General features: G+C 42.2%; 1 protein-coding gene across 2 annotated transcripts in view; it reads left to right on the top strand.

Moving 5' to 3' along the window:
- rapgef4a (Rap guanine nucleotide exchange factor 4a) overlaps positions 1–16,946 on the top strand; it is a 293,410-nt gene that overhangs the window by 36,132 nt on the left and 240,332 nt on the right. For both annotated transcript variants that reach the window (XM_063052160.1, XM_063052159.1), the window contains exon 2: positions 13,742–13,884. In XM_063052160.1, coding sequence (XP_062908230.1) covers positions 13,742–13,884 — 143 coding nt within the window. The remainder of the gene's footprint in view (positions 1–13,741; positions 13,885–16,946) is intronic.

The raw sequence follows: 16,946 nt of genomic DNA, 5'->3' as shown, positions 1-16,946 counted from the left end.
TGGATATAAATAAGTTAAGTTAGTGAGCAAGAAGTTGGCGAATGGAGTTTATTGTGAGAAAATAATGAGGAATTATTCTGGAAGGAATAATGAAACAGCAAATTATTTATTATTTTATGACTTTTATGATTATTTCAATAAAGTGAGAACACAAAATGTCTTGGAACAAAAGGATCTGGGCATCCTGGTACTGGGGGATACTAGAATGTACTTCCAAGTACTCAGGGACAAACTGAAAGGAAGCTTACCTATTTACAACATCAGCTGAGATTAGTGGATATGTTTTACTGAGAATATTGGAACCTTATGAAAATCACAACGTTGTTTGCTGATGTTACGGATGAACTATTAAGCAGATATTTTGGTTTCTGCCTGAACTTGCCACTCTAATTCTGAGAGTCTGTGCTAGTATTGGAGAAAGTTTGCTTCTGCCAACGCAGGAGGATGTTACGGGATGATTGGGAAATTATATTCCCAGCAGACATTCTCTTAGCTATTTTAATTTGATTGGGTTGAAGAACATTAAAGCATAATGAGGAAGGTTGGGCTGAGTATCAAAAGGCCAGTCCTCATAAAATATCAAAGCTTGTGCAAAGGAATTTTATGGTACAGACATTTTATGAAGTTCTCAGTGAGGAGATATGAATCAGAAGGAATTGGAGGGTCTAGACTAGACAAATATAGGAGGATGATGCTAGCTTTTATTCAAGAGGGGTGCAGTTGTGATCACGGATCATGAACTGATGAAGGAAGCCTAATCTAATCTGAAGAGCAGATGCTGAGTGATCTGTCTATTCACTGCTAATTCTGAAACAGGATGATTACAGCTTTTATTACTTCAAGGAAGCTATGCTTTCATCACACTGTTCTCCGCAGTCATTTTATGTAAAGCTTTATTCAGCTACTTCAGTCTGCTACAATTAACTTCAGAGGCTCCTCGGTGAGCCGAAGTATCACTAAATTTTGTCTGCTTTACTGGGTGAAGTGCATAGGCTTTCTCCTTTCTGTACATGCAGCTGTATGCTTCCATATCTACATGAAATTTTAACAAACACTTGATAATATCCCACATGGTAGGCTGTTTCAGAAGATTCAAAATGAGTTGCTAAATTTGATCCCAAATTCCCTTGGCTGTATAGTGATGGAGTGCTGAGTCTCCGAATGGAGATCTGTGACCATTTCCTCAAGGATAATGCTGGGACCTTTTACAGTTTATACAATATGCTAAAGATTTGGTAGAAAATGTAGGTGTCTGATTAGAAAATTTGCAGATACCACGAAAATTGGTGGTGCTTTGGATAACAAGTTGTCAAAGGATATAACAGGATATAGACAGTTGGAAATGCATGTGGAGAAGTGGCAGGTGGAGTTAAATCTAGACAAGTGTGAGCTGTTGCATTTTGTCAGGTCAAATGTAAGGGGAAAGTAAATGATGGGACTGGACGGAACACTGACATATGAAGGGATCCTGGGCTACAAGCACACAGCTCTCTGAAAGTAATTGGATTAGATTAGTTTTATTTGTCTCGTACGTCGAGTGAAATGTGTCATTTGCATCAAGTCAAATCAGCCACGATTGATTGTGCTGGGGGCAGCCTTAACCGTTCGTCTTTGGAATGTGGGAGGAAACCAGAGAACCCAAAAGAAGTCCAAGCTGTCACAGGGAGTACATACAAACTCTTTACTGACAGCAGTGGGAATCAAACCCCGATCAGTGATCACTGGTGCTGTAAATCATCTGCACTGACCGCTACGGCACTCTGCCGCCCCCAAGTGGATAGGATGGTAAAGAAGGTGTGCAGCTTGATTGTGCTCATCTGCTCGGGTGTCGAGGAAAGGTAGGGGGTAAATGTGTAAATATGGAGATTTTGGAGAAAGTATGGAAGTTCATGAGGAATTTTCCTGAACTGGAGTGTGTTAGCTATATGGAGAGATTGGACAAACCTGGACACACAAAGAGACTGCACAAGCTGGAATCTGGAGTGACAGACGACCTGCAGGAGGAACCAAAAGGGATTGTAGACATTTCAGGTCAACATGACACACGTGGATTTTTTTTCAGTGGAATATCAGAGGCTGAGGAGAGACCTTAAAGAAGTACATGAAATTATGAGAAGTATTGATCGGATGGATAGACAGTGTTTTCACCAGTTTGGAAATACTGCAGGGCAAAGGTTTATGCTGGGAGGGGAAAGTTTAAAGTAGGTTTCTGAGGAAAGTATTTCTTAATAACACAGGTACCTAGAACATGCCAAGGGAGGTGGTATGAAGAGATATACATAGCAATGTTTGGGAGTCATTTAGACAGAAGTGTGAACAGGCAGCAAAGAGAAAGATATGGATCATGTGAAGGGGGTGGGATTAGTTTAGATTGGCATCATGATCTGTGTAGACATGATGGACTGAATGGCCTATTCCTATTTCTGTGTTTTAATTTGAGTCTTCTGGGACAAAACTAATGTGTGATGTCCCCCTTTGGACAGCTTTCCCATCTCTCTGGTCCACGAGTGGCCTGCTCGTACCTTTCCATATGAACTATCACCTCAGAACCCAGCTGCATGAAATGTAATAATGTATTGTTCTCCTACTCTTCCTCCTCTCCCAGGACTATACAATGCTAAAGACAGAAAGAGCTTGCTGATGGTGATGGTAAGTGCAATTTGCTGTAGGCAAGGGTGCTGAAGTGATATGAGTATATAAGCATATACTGTACATGGAGATAACATTCATTTCTATGAAGGGAGACAGCATGTTAAAGACCTATAGATAGTATACTATATAAAAAAAATTCTCAGCTGCAGCAGACGTATGATCTGATTTATCCTAATGCCTACAAGAATGAAGCTCCCAGCTCCGCAATGATATTTCATTCAGACGGTGCACCCAGCAGTATTGTGGAGTTGGCTTAATTACCGATCTATCTAGCTTCAACCGGCAAATGAATGTGTTCATAGATTAGATTAGTTTATGAGGACGCTCAGTCCTCATTTATTGTCATTTAGAAATCCATGCATGCATTAAGAAATGATACAATGTTCCTCCAGAGGGATATCACAAAAAAAACGAGACAAACCAAAGACTAACACTGACAAGACCACATAATTATAACATACTGTTACAGCAGTGCAAAGCAATACCGTAATTTGATAAAGAGCAGACCATGGGAACGGTAAAGAAAAGTCTCAAAGTTCCAATCGACTCCTGATAGTCCCCGATAGCAGGCGGCAAAAGGGAGAAACTCTCTCTGCCATAAACCTCCAGGCACCAACGACTGTCGATGCATTGGAAGCACCCTACCACCCGACCACAGCTGACTCTGAGTCCATCTGAAATCTTCGAGCCTTCGACACCGAGCACCGAGCACCATCTCTGCTGAGCGCTTCGACCCCATCCTGGCCGCCGAGCAACAAGCAAAGCTGAGGATTCGGAGCCTTCCCCTCCGGAGATTCTGGATCACACTGTAACAGTGGCAGCGAAAAAGGCATTTCAGAAGTTTCACCAGATGTTCCTCCGTGCTTCTCACGTCTGTCTCCATCAAATCAGGATGTGCATGGCACCCTACTTGACATATTACAGATATCATTCACCCGAATGGCCGTGCAAGCTGCATCGTGCAGCCATCTTCTCCTCCTCCTCTGTACTGTAGATGTACAGTATTGCACCATTCATCATTCCTAACTACACATTAGCAAGGGAAGCAAAGGGTTACACAATCAAAGTGCACTCTGACATAATACAGTGATCATGATTGAAAACCTCATCCAACTTTCAGACACAATTAGGCAGAAATCCCTCTTTGGTGTTCTATTTTATGACCAATTCAGTTTCTCAGCAGTGATGACTATTCTTTTATGTTGAAGTTGCCTTACTTCTCAGGAATTGTTGGAGAACTCTTCATTGAAATTCACTTCATGGTGTTACAGCTGTGGACAGGAACATAGCAAATATATTATGAACATCACACTAGCATTAAATGTCTCAATATGCTGCCACAATTTAACATTCCTTAAATTTACTGATCCAGTTCCTCAGGGAGGTCCAGCGGTGACTTAAACACACTCCACCCAAGTCTCTAAATATTTTAGATTTCCCTTTACTCTTACTGAATCACTTCTGCACATTTTTTCCTCATTTGTAATGAAAATAACCACAAATCCAGAAATGAAAAAAACAGAAAGAGGAGAGTTTACTTAGGAAGAGCTTCTTGGAGCTCAGTTGCTTTCCTCTTTAACTCAATGGATCCATTTGCCTGTTATCTACAGACTCAACCACCAGGGTCACCTGTCATTCCCATGTTCCTACCTTTCTTCCCTTACCTAGTTGCACTTTTTAATTTCTCTTCTTATCTATTTCCATATCTACAACCCTTTGTCACCTCCACCTATCACTTCCCTACCTCTGTCACTATTTGTACCCTTCCTTCTCCCACCTGGTCCCATCTGCCCATCAACTCCTCATGTGGACCTCCTTCCTTTCGTTTCCTCACATTGGCTACCTCTCCTTTATAGTCTCAGTCTTCATCCAAAAAGTTGACAGTCCCTTTACCCTCACAGTTGCTGCCTGCCACATGAATTTATTCAATAGCTTGATTTTTTTGTTTACTCCAGATTCCATCTTAGATGGAACTAGTTGCCATTTGAAGAGGTAAACACTGCTATCAGAGGAGGAGAAGATGGTGGCGCGACGCAGCTTGCAGCGGCCACTCCGGTGAATGATATCTGTTATCTATCAAATAGGGTGCCGTGCACAATCCTGATTTGATGGAGACAGACATGAAGCACGGAGGAACATCTGGTGAAACTTCTGAAATGCCTGCTTCGCTGCCACTGCTACTGTGTGATCCTGAATCTCCGGAGGAGAAGGCCCTGAATCCTCGGCTTTGCTTGTTGTTTGGCGGCTGGGGCGGGGTCGAAATGCTCGGCAGAGATGGTGCTCGGTGCTCGGTGTCGGAGGGCTTGTTGGAGGCTTGAAGGTTTCGGATGGACTCAGAGTGGGCTGCGGTCGGGTGCTTCCAATGCATTGGCAAGTTTGCGGCGCTTGGAAGTTCATGGCAGGGAGAGTTTCTCCCTTCTACCGTCCGCGTCAGATGATGAGGCTATCAGGACTTGAGACTTATTTTTTACCGTGCCCATGGTCTGCTCTTTATCAAATTACAGTATTGCTTTGCACTGCTGTAACTATATGTTATAATTATGTGGTTTTGTCAGTTTTAGTCTTGGTTTGTCCTGTGTTTCTGTGATACCTTTCTGGAGGAACATTGTATCATTTTTTTAATACATGCATTTCTAAATGACAATAAATTAGGACTGAGTGTCCTCATAATCTAATCTATTATTAGTTTACAACAATATTATTGCTGTGTGACTGTAAATCATAGAAGGCCAATCAGGTGAATCATTTTTTCATAGCAGATCTGACTATGGAGGTTTGTGGATTTGTAATGATGATCTTAAAGAACGCTTATGTTCTCTATAACAAAGACTCATTGTGCAGAATATCTTCCACAACCCAACCTCACAATATGAATCATTAAAATGCTTTTCTTTGCAAATATTTCAGTCATTGCTCATGTGAACTTATATTTACTTCAAGGTAACAATGCTAAAGCTGCATGTTTAGAATAGTCTGACAATATGGATAAAGAAAATGCAGTCATTATGCTTTATCTGTGTATTATATCACTTTTCAGTATTGACAACCAGATGCAGACAGTCAGAAAGCAAAATATTGATTTTTATCCTATTAGCAGATCTAAAACTTAATGGTTAGGACATTGCTTTGTGGATCCAGAACTGGCTTGCCCGCAGAAGGCAAAGAGTGGTTGTCGACGTGTCATATTCTGCATGGAGGTCGGTGACCAGTGGTGTGCCTCAGGGATCTGGTCTGGGACCCTGCTGTTCGTGGTTTTTCTAAATGACCTGGATAAGGAAGTGGAGGGATGGGTTAGAGTAATTTGCTGATGACACAAAGGTTGGGGGTGTTGTGGATAGTGTGAAGGGCTGTCAGAGGTTACAGCGGAACATTGAAAGGATGCAAAACTGGGCTGAGAAGTGGCAGATGGAGTTCAACCCAGATAACTGGTTCATTTTGGTAGGTCAAATATGATGGCAAGAGATAGTATTATTGGTTAGACTCTTGGCAGTATGGAGGTTCAGAGGGATCTTGGCGTCCGAGTCCATAGGACACTCAAAGCTGTTATGCAGGTTGACTCTGTGGTTAAGAAAGCATATGGTGCATTGGCCTTCATCAATCGTGGGATTGACTTTAAGAGCCGAGAGGTAATGTTGCAGCTATATAGGACACTGATCAGACCGTACTTGGAGTACTGTGCTCAGTTCTGATTGCCTCACTACAAGAAGGATTTGGAAACCATAGAAAGGGTGCAGAGGAGATTTACAAGGATGTTGCCTGGATTGGGGAGCATGCCTTATGAGAATTGGTTGGGTGAACTCAGCCTTTTCTCCTTGGAGCAATGGGGGATGAGAGGTGACCTGATAGAGGTGTATAAGATGATGAGAGGCATTGATCATGTGGATAGTCAGAGGCTTTTTCCTAGGGCTGAAATGGATAACAAGAGAGGGCACAGATTTAAGGTGCTTGGAAATAGGTACAGAGGAGATGTCAGGGGTAAGATTTTACGCAGAGAGTGGTGAGAGTGTGGAATGGGCTGCTGGCGGCAGTGGTGGAGGCGGATATGATAGGGTCTTTTAAGAGACTCCTGGATGGGTACATGGAGCTTAGAAAAATAGAGGGCTATGGGTAACCCGAGGTAATATCTATAGTAAGGACATGTTCGGCACAGCTTTGTGGGTTGACGGGCCTGTAATTGTGCTGTAGGTTTTCTCTGTTTCTATGATTAGTAGTTTCTCATCAGATATTATGTTGAGATCTTTGCTCTTCCAATTGATGTTGTTACATATGTGCGAAGCAAGAATTACAATGGAGCATTAAGTGATTTTACTGGGTCACATTGGTAATGGTACACTGGGAAATTTACAGTGTGGGATCAACAAAAAGTGTGCTTTCGAAAGCCGCGCAACAAGTGAGAAACCTCTGCATGTAGGGTGCCGAGTTGATTTACCATGCCAAAAGGATGGCTGCACGCACCCCTGACTCATTCTTGCAATCAATCGGGCACGATTCATCCTTTTTCCCCCAGAGATGGGAACAGCAGAGGAAAGGGGTAAGTGAGGAAAACTGAGAAAAAAGATGAAATGTTTATCCCACTTGGTAGCGGGCAACAGGCCAGCGCACCCTTGTGGACCGCTGCGTTGGGGGTGGTGTAATTTCTCTCTCTGTGCCCTCCTTGTTAGCTGATGTCGAGGGCAGTGGGCTGTGAATCTCCTCTTCTCTTGATGAAGCCTCCATTATTTCATCAGCTGGGACGCTAGCTTCATCAGCGGAGGATGCTCAGGTAGCTTCTCCAGGACCCCAGTCAGTTCACTAGCATTTGTAATCCAAATGTCACTCAACAGTTCATCTACCTGTCGGGTCAAGTTCTGCTACTTGACCGTGACTATGCCGGATGACAACCGGTGGCCAGCTTTCCTCTTGCGAGATGCGCATATCGATGTGGTCTCGGTCACTGAGCATCCACAGCCTGGTGTACCTGTTGTATTTTTGCTTCATGGCAGCTTGGTTGCTGCAACTTGATTCCTAGATGATCAACTGTAGGAGATCTAATCTGGTGCGTGAAGTGTGCTTAAACATTAATTCAGTGGGCGATGCACCTGTCAGTTTGTTTGGGGTCACCCGCTAATCGAAAAGAAAATGGCTTAATTTTGGCATTGAGTTGCTCGGTGTTTGTTTGGAAAGGCCTCTTTTTTTACCATTTGTACAGCTCGCTCCACCAGGACATTTGATGCTGTGTGATATGAAGCTGTTGTCGGGTGCCTGATACCATTCTCCTCCACAAACTTCTTAACTTCTGCACTTGAAGGCCGGCTGTATCATATCTGTAATTGGTCAAGTTTTTCTACCTTTGGGCCCACCACATACAGCACTGGATGGGCCTTGCAAAATTTCATTTGGCAGTTCTGAAACTTGAACTTGGCCATTGGACCACAGTATTAACCCCAAGTGTCAGCTTGGAGAACCCATTGGTGCTTTTGTAATAGAGAATTGAATGCAGGATTCCCCGCCAATGAGATTTGAGCTAGCTACAGGGTCAACCGTCACCATGGTAAGCAAATTATCCTTGCCCCAGATTCCAAAATTTTGACTGCCAAACTCGATGTTCCGCAGTTACACTGAAGATAGTGTGGAGACTGTAGGCTGTGGGTCAGTAGCCGTTGGCAAACGTTAACGTTTTTCAGAAGGGGCTCTTGTTCCAGTACTGCCTGAATCAGTGGTGATGGGGGTGACTGAATCCGTGCAAGGTCTCTCTTGATGAGCTCCCAGTGGCAAACTGCGAAGCATGCTTTGTCCCAGGAAAAATTGTGTCTTTTGGGCAGGAGTTATATCTTAGACTCCAACAATCAAAGCTTGGATAAGCGTCACTTCTTCAAATTTGCTCAGGGAAATATCTTTGTCCTTGTATTCCTGCACTGCTAGGGTCAGTCTTGTGATGAAATGAATTATATTCTCATTAGGGATCTGTCGTAGCAGTGAAAACCTGAACCATGCTATAATTACATTGTCCTGCGTTCCATAATGTTGTCTTAAGCCTCAAATACGTCTGTTCATTGAGATTCATTCTGTAGGTGCAGAACATCGAAGTATTTCTGCCCGAGTTCTTGCAAGTGCACGTGGAGCAGCTTGAGTTTCATTGCTTCTTCCTGCTTTGATGCTGACATTAAAGTTGGTAGGAGTTTGATGCTGATGTTAAAATTGGTAGGAGTTTGATGCTGACGTTAAAGTTGGTAGGAGTTTGATGCTGACGTCAAAGTTGGTAGGAGTTTGATGCTGACGTTAAAGTTGGTAGGGTTTGATGCTGACGTTAAAGTTGGTAGGGTTTGATGCTGACGTTAAAGTTGGTAGGAGTTTGATGCTGACGTCAAAGTTGGTAGGAGTTTGATGCTGACGTCAAAGTTGGTAGGAGTTTGATGCTGACGTCAAAGTTGGTAGGAGTTTGATGCTGACGTCAAAGTTGGTAGGAGTTTGATGCTGACGTTAAAGTTGGTAGGGTTTGATGCTGACGTTAAAGTTGGTAGGGTTTGATGCTGACGTTAAAGTTGGTAGGAGTTTGATGTACTCCAGGGAGGTTTCCTTCCATTGAAGCCACGTTGCAGGAATCAGTTTTGCCAAAGCTGCAGCCAAAATGGATATTGGGTGCTTGGAGTAGAACGGCCATTCTTGTTTTCATCCTCGCCCACAAAAATTACATAGGAGCAGAACAAGAAGGACAGTGGAGTAGTATGATTAAGTATTTTTACTGAATCATATTAGTAATGGTACACCCTGGTGGGCAACGTACAGTGTGGGATTGATGAACTGGGCCCACCAAGACGACAACGTGCCCGTGTGAAAAGAAAGCGCCCTCAGTGCGTAGGAAGCCCAGTCGATTCACTGCGCCATCAAACGGCTGCACGCGCTCCTGCCACATTTCCACAGTCTATCTGGTACGGTTCAGATGTGTTCAATAAAACTTGCAGTCAAAGAACTTGTACAAATTTTGTATCTTTGGTGGTCTTTGCAAACTTTCAAATAATCATTGAAGTACAAATCAGTTCTTGTATATAACATACATAGCGAGAGTGAGAGATTTAAAAGGAATCTTTGGGTAAGCTTTTTTCAAACACAAAGTGGTTGATACCCTAACAGAGGGGGTGCTGAAATCAGACAGAATTACTGTGTTTCAAACACACTTAGATAGATGCTTAAATAGGCAAAGCAGAGAAAGCTATGATCCCAATGCGGGCAAATGAGATGAATGTAGATGGTCAATAAGGACAGTGAGTTAAAAGACCCATTTCTCTGCTATACAGTTTTATGACTGTGTTTCTGCAGATGCTGCCTGACCTGATGAGTGTTTTCAGCATTTACTGTGTTTGTTTTACATTTCCAGAACACAGTGCAGTACAACACGGAAACAGGCCCCCTTCAGCCCATGATATTTTGCTGTACTAATTGAGCTAGTAAATAAATGCCTTGTGTTGGTGCGTGGCCAAGTGGTTAAGGCATTCATCTAGTGACTTGAAGGTCGCTGGTTTGAGCCTTGGCTGAGGCAGTGTGTTGTGTCCTTGAGCAAGGCACTTAACCACACATTGCTCTGTGACGACACCGGTGCCAAGCTGTATGGGTCCTAATGCCCTTCTCTTGGACAACATCGGTGCCGTGGTGAGGGGAGACTTGCAGCATGGGCAACTGCCGGTCTTCCATACAACCTTGCCCAGGCCTGCGCCCTGGAAACCTTCCAAGGTGCAAATCCATGGTCTTATGAGACTAACGGATGCCAATAAAAATAAATGCCTTAATCAACTAATCCCTTCTGACTACACATTTTCCATCAGTTCTTACTTAAACACGAGGAAGTTTGTAATTGCTGGAAATCCAAAGCAACACACAAATGCTGGAGGAACTCAACCAGTCAGGCAACATCTGTGGAAATGGATAAACAGTCAAATTTTCATCCAAGATCCTTCTTCAGGACCGAAAAGTCAACTGTTTAGTCCTTTCCACCGTTTTTTTTTTCTCTTGTGCTTCTTTAGCAATTTCATAGTCCACAAAACCAGAGGGGAAGTGAGTCCTTCTGGACTCCCTAAAAAGACAGTCATTGTCTTGAAGAAACATTATTCACAGAGAATAATCAAGGGAAAGTAAACTTATTTTCCATTTTCTGATGTTTCTGTGCTCGGTGGATGTAATTAGAAAGTCTCTTCTAATTTGTAAAAGTTTTAATCACTTAAGGAAACAATAAGTGATTAAGGTTGGTTGGGAGAAATAAATACCAATTATTCTAGTTTACCCATGACCCATGATGTAAAAGTGGAAAAATACAACAGCAGCAGCAAGGTAAAGCAGCATTTTGGGAGACTGAACACTTAGCAGAGACGAATAGGAAAGACTCTCGAGTGAGATGCAAAGTATGAAGAAGTAACCTTGAGGATTCCACTGGGACTCAAGATGACTTATTATCATTTTGCTTTTGTTCCCTGAGGTGATGGATGAGATCAATGTGGGAACCACAGACCCTCCAACCAAAAGGCAGGTGGTTCTTGATGGGGAGGGCTGGTAGGTAGTTTGTGGGCAAACCTTGTCTTGCGGGTGTTGAGTCCAAGCTCTACATCCTCTTGTGTGCTGCGGCAAACAAGTTGATGATGATGGATCAGCTCAGCCTCCGAGCAGTGCCAGTGCAAATGCCGTCTCATATTGCAGTTGGACTACTGATGATCAGATGATCTTGTTTTGAAAAATGTGTTGAACAAAAACAAAAATTGTTTGAAGTGTCAGAATAATGATGCAACTTTGCTTTATATGACTGTTCACTGTGATTAACTCAAAGCTGGCAGGAATGAGATAGCTGTACGAACTGCATAAGTTACCTTGGTTGTTAAACAAGTGTTATTGACTAAGAAAGCAGTGTGTTAGCATGAAATCCAAAGGATGGAAGATGAGAAGAATCTGTTTAACAGATGAGGTAGCGACATTCTCTGTTTCTGTGTGGCTAATCTAGCTTCAGTCTCTTTCAGAGCATTCCTCCTACCACATGATAATGAGATACAGGTTTCCCCCGCCATCCAAAGGTAGAGCGTTCCTATGAAACGGTTCGTAAGCCAATATGTCGTAAATCAAAGAAGCAATTACCATTTATTTATATGGGAAAATTTTGTGAGCATTTGCAGACCCAAAAATAACCTACAAAATCATACCAAATAACACATAAAACCTAAAATAACAGTAACATATAGTAAAAGCAGGGATGATATGATAAATACATAGCCTATATAAAGTAGAAATACTTTTCCACAATCATCGCCTGAACTGTTCTCCGTAGCGAAAATTTCACGCAAGCGCCGTTGGCAGAAAATCTCATGCAAGCGCTGTTGGCAAAAACGCATTGCGAGCGCTCTCCAGTGACCTTTAAGCTATGAAGCTGCCAAATCATACCAAATAACATGTAAAAATACACAGCCGATATAAAGTAGAAATAATGTATGTACAGTGTAGTATCACTTACCGGAATTGGGAAGACAGCGCAGAGCACACTGATGATAGTGTGTTAGACTGAGTCGGAGTTTGGGTGGTGCAGTGGCCCCCACCCTCCAGGCCGCTGAGCGATACATTGCCGCGAACCACGCAGGGGTCCAGCGGTAGCCGGGAGGCACACAGTACATCTTTAAGAAAAAAGCTGAAACAAACATGCTAATTAATTAGGTGCCACCCGACACGTAGTTATTGGCCCAGATCAGTGCCGATTTCTGAATGCGTCACCTCTGATCTGGGCCGACAATTACGTGTCGGCGGCACCTAATTAATTAGCATGTTTACTTCGGCTTTTTCTTAAAGATGTGCTGTGTGCCTCACGGCTACCATTACATTCTCCGCGAGTCGGTATCTGTCCGTGGCCTGGGGGTTGGGGTGGTGGGATACTGGGGTGTCATCTCGTCATCGTCTGTTTCCATTAGAGCAGGCAGCTCATCTTCTCCTATGACTGCCCGCCTCGATGTCGAAGGTTGAGGTTTGTCGTCTGCTGTGGCTGATGTGGAAGGCTTGCTTGACTGCTGAGCCTCACGCATTTTTCTATCACACAGTTCTTTGTAAGCACTCAAACCATCCTGCAAATATTCCCGAAACCGATGTACCCTTTCAAAATTAACGTCGTACTTTATCATTACTCATTTGGTTTCGATTGTTATCCTTTTTTCTTCCAATTGCATCAGCTCTTCATCTGTCAGTTCTTGGTCATGGGATGCCAAAACCTCTTCAACATCATGTTCGTCAGCTTCCACAAGCCAAACTCACGTTGTCCTTACTTCGTTCACCACGATCGAAATGCTTAATTATGTCTAGTTTTACGCTAAGTGTAGCACCCTTACGAGCTCTTTTAGGCTTTTCCAATACCTTAGAACTTATCTTGCAAACGGCTGCTCACAGGCACCTGTTAAAGCAATACAGTTCCAAATCCGGGGGAGAGTGGCTGCTCGGGGCGTGCGCTGATTTTGTCGTAACAGTGAAAACACCTTCTGAAAGCGAAAACGGTACTAATGTAGGTCTTTCGTAACAGTGAGTTTTTGTAAAGCGAACGTTCCAAAAGCGGGGGACAGCTGTGTGTGGTTCAGTATCACGGACTCTTGGATATTCTCGTTCCAAAGCAAAAATTATACTCAACACCCCCAAAAATGGATTACTTGGAATTTCAGCACCGAAGAGTATAGTCATTTATTGCTTTGCATGTGTGTAAATTTTTATTAGCATGGATCAGAGGTTTTATATGAAATAACCTTTTACAAAATAGTTTTATATGAACCATTTTGTATTCTCACCAATAAGGAAATGATTTCCAGAGACACCAATGGAAAAACAGAACTGTTAGGTATCACCTTTACTATACGTCCTGACCAAGACTGTTTAGTAAGCTTCAAAACTAGAATTAAAGTTAGTTTGGAATATTATAAATGACTGCTAGAAAACTCTATACTTATTAAGTTAAGTTTTATTGTTAGTGCTGTGATCAGTTAAAGTTCCCAATTAGTTAATTATACTAATAGATGGAAACACAAACTAATAATTACTAATTATATTTACTCATCAGCTATTCCAATAAATCTTGTCATCACAGAAATTATTTATTTTCTCCCAGGCCTGCTGAGCGCTCCAGTGAAGATATTGACATTATATTTACCCGGCTAAAAGAAGTGAAGGCATTTGAGAAATTCCACCCCAACCTCCTGTACCAGATCTGCTTGTGTGGGTATTATGAAAACCTGGAGAAAGGTGTAACATGTGAGTCACCAAGTATTATTTATTACTATGACCACGTATGGTTTCAGGAAGTACCTTAAACCATTTTAAAATTACTACAAATAAGTCGTGATTTTGCAAAATATGTACTGAATCATTTCCAGTAATACTTAAAATAAACCATGACAAGGAAAGATATCTGCTGGCAGTTGAAGTTCATGTTGCTTTAATATATATTTGTTGGATTTTTCACTTACAACTCTCTAATATATTTTCCTAATTTCACAGGACAGGACAATACTGCTTTATTATTTTATTTATAATACTTTTATGTATCATCCTTCTGGGTTAATACATTTCCCTCAAGTAGTTTCATCCACTGTAAGCATTATTTTTCTTTGCATGCAATTTCTATATACCTGCCATATAAAAGTTTGTATCGAGATTACACAGACTAAAATTACACCGAGTTATTTCCTGTTTGTAATTTAAGTGTCGTTCACAAAGGTAAGCTGTTCCCGAGTTAACTGATATATTAGACATGAGGAAAATATCACATATGATGCCAGGATACATTGAAGTTATTTATTTTTGGAAAATATAAAAATTGTTGAAAACTGGTAATGCAGCATTCCACTTGTAAAATATCCAGTTATTTATTATGATGTGCCATGAAATCTAATTTGTCACCAGCTTCTGGATTGATTGTGTCTTTAGATAATATTAAGATAAATCTTAAGCAAACTTGTATCTTAAAAAATTAGTGTCCCATAACTGCTCAAGATTATTTCCCAGATGTATAGCCTTCAGTAGATCTGAGGAAGGGTATCCTGTGGCAAGTGACGAACCTCTTGATACCCCAAAACCTTTCTACCATCGACTAGCTCTAGATGGTATATCATGGTTGGGTTGAGTTGCTCCCCAATCTCGGCAATTTACTTGGAAATGTTTCATCACCACGCGAGGAGACATCGTCAGTACACCGTTCATTGTGTTGTGTATAAAGGCCAAGCATTCGAAGGACACGTCAGCGCACTGATCGTGTCTCCTCGTGTGGTGAGGAAACGTTTGCAAGTAAATTGCCAAGGACAGAGAACAACTCAACCCAGCTGTCTATCACCTGAGATACACGACTTCCAAATGGTATACTATCATTAACTTTCTTTATTAACCTGTCAACCAGATGTATTTTTTAATGCCATATCCCCATAGCAACTCTGACTTTATCAGGACTATTCTATCTGCACTTTCCATCCATCCTCGCTCTCTCCCTGCAGCGTAAAACTCTTGTTTTGTCTCCTTTTGTTCTGATGTAGAGATTTTGACCTGAAGCATTACTCTGTTTCTCTTTCTAAAAATACTGCCTGACCTACTAAATGTTTCCAGCATTTCCAATTTCAGTTTTTCTATCTTCTGATTTTGATCCAAGCTTTCCACTTTTATGGACGTATGCAGCAGCAGACACTGAAAAAGCCTACAGCGTGCAGGACAAAGCAACCCGTTTGACTGGCACTCCCCAGTACACTTGTTCCTTTCACTGATAGTCCACACCTTAGTTGCAATGTGTAGCAACCACAAAATTAATTTGAAACCCTGATTATTTGTTAAGGTAGGAGTGGAAGTGATGGACTTTCAAAATTGGCAACGAGGTTGTATTGGGAGTGGGATTGCCAGTGAAGAGGGAAATAGCTTTGGCGAGGGGAGGATATGCAGTGAAAGCTATAAGACATAGGAGCAGAAAAAGGCCATTCAGCCCATTGTGTCTGTTCTGCCATTCATTCATAGCTGATTTATTATTCCTCTCAACCATATTCTCCTACCTTCTCCCCATAACTTTTGACACTACGATTAATCAAGAACCTTCCAAACTCCACTTTAATATGCTCAAAGGCTTGGCCTCCACATCCGCCTGTGGTAATGAATTCCACAGATTCAGTACCCTTTGGCTTAAGGAATTCCTTCTCATCTCTGTTCTAAGACTGAGCCCTCTGGTCCAAGATTCCCAACTGTAGGAAACATCTCTCCTCCTTGCCTTTCTTCTGCTGCCCTCACTTCTAAAAGAGTAAAGTGGCATTTTCAATTTCCAGTCCTCCTGAGCCACTCTGGAATCTAGTGAATATCACTACTAATGCCTCCACAATCTGTTGGCTACCTCATTCAGAACCCTGGGATGGAGTCCGTTTGGTCCAGAAGATTGATCTACATTCAGACTTTTCAGCTTCCCAAGCACCTTCTCCTTAGCAATAGCAATTACACCCACTTCTGTCCACGTACACTCTCAAAACCCTACCATACTGCTAGTTTCTTCCTCAGAGAAAACTGGCGCAAAATATTTATTCAGTTCATCCGCCATTTCTTTGTCCCTCATTACTACCTCTCCAGCATCATTTTCCAGTGGTCCAGTATCCACTCTTGCTCTTCTTTACACTTTATATGTTTGGAAAACAAAGCCTTTGATTTCCTTTTTTATATTATTGTTTTGATTACCTTGTTATTTCATCTTTTCTCTCTTTGTGCCTTCTGTTGGTGTTTAAGAGATTCCCAGCCATCTTATATCCCACTAATTTTGCTGTATTATGTCAGATACGGCCCAATTAGGGGGAGGGAGGGAGAGGGAGTCAGCACTTCACTGACTTTAATGAGCACTGTTGCAGAATTTAAAGGAAAAGGAAAGCAAATGCTCGGCCAACAGCGCTGTTAACTAAAACTTTCAAACGGAAAGTTAATTGTCAACACTGCAACACACATCAAAGTTGCTGGTGAACGCAGCAGGCCAAGCAGCATCTGTAGGAAGAGGTGCAGTCGACGTTTCAGGGTCCTGACGAAGGGTCTCGGCCTGAAACGTCGACTGCACCTCTTCCTACAGATGCTGCTTAGCCTGCTGCGTTCACCAGCAACTTTGATGTGTGTTGCTTGAATTTCCAGCATCTGCAGAATTCCTGTTGTTTGTGTCAACACTGCAGCTGGAAGCAATAATTAAGTACTAAATGAACACTGCTGCTTGACAGCATCAATTAAAATGGTAGTCTTCTTTTCCCAGACAACAACAAGGGTAAGCAGGGAGCGTAAATGTTGCTGTGCTTTTGGTCAATTCTCAACAAGAC

Source organism: Mobula hypostoma, chromosome 6 (assembly GCF_963921235.1).
Source record: "Mobula hypostoma chromosome 6, sMobHyp1.1, whole genome shotgun sequence".
NCBI lineage: Eukaryota > Metazoa > Chordata > Chondrichthyes > Myliobatiformes > Myliobatidae > Mobula > Mobula hypostoma.
Note: the sequence above shows the minus strand (reverse complement) of the source record. Positions and strands in the feature narration are given on the sequence as shown.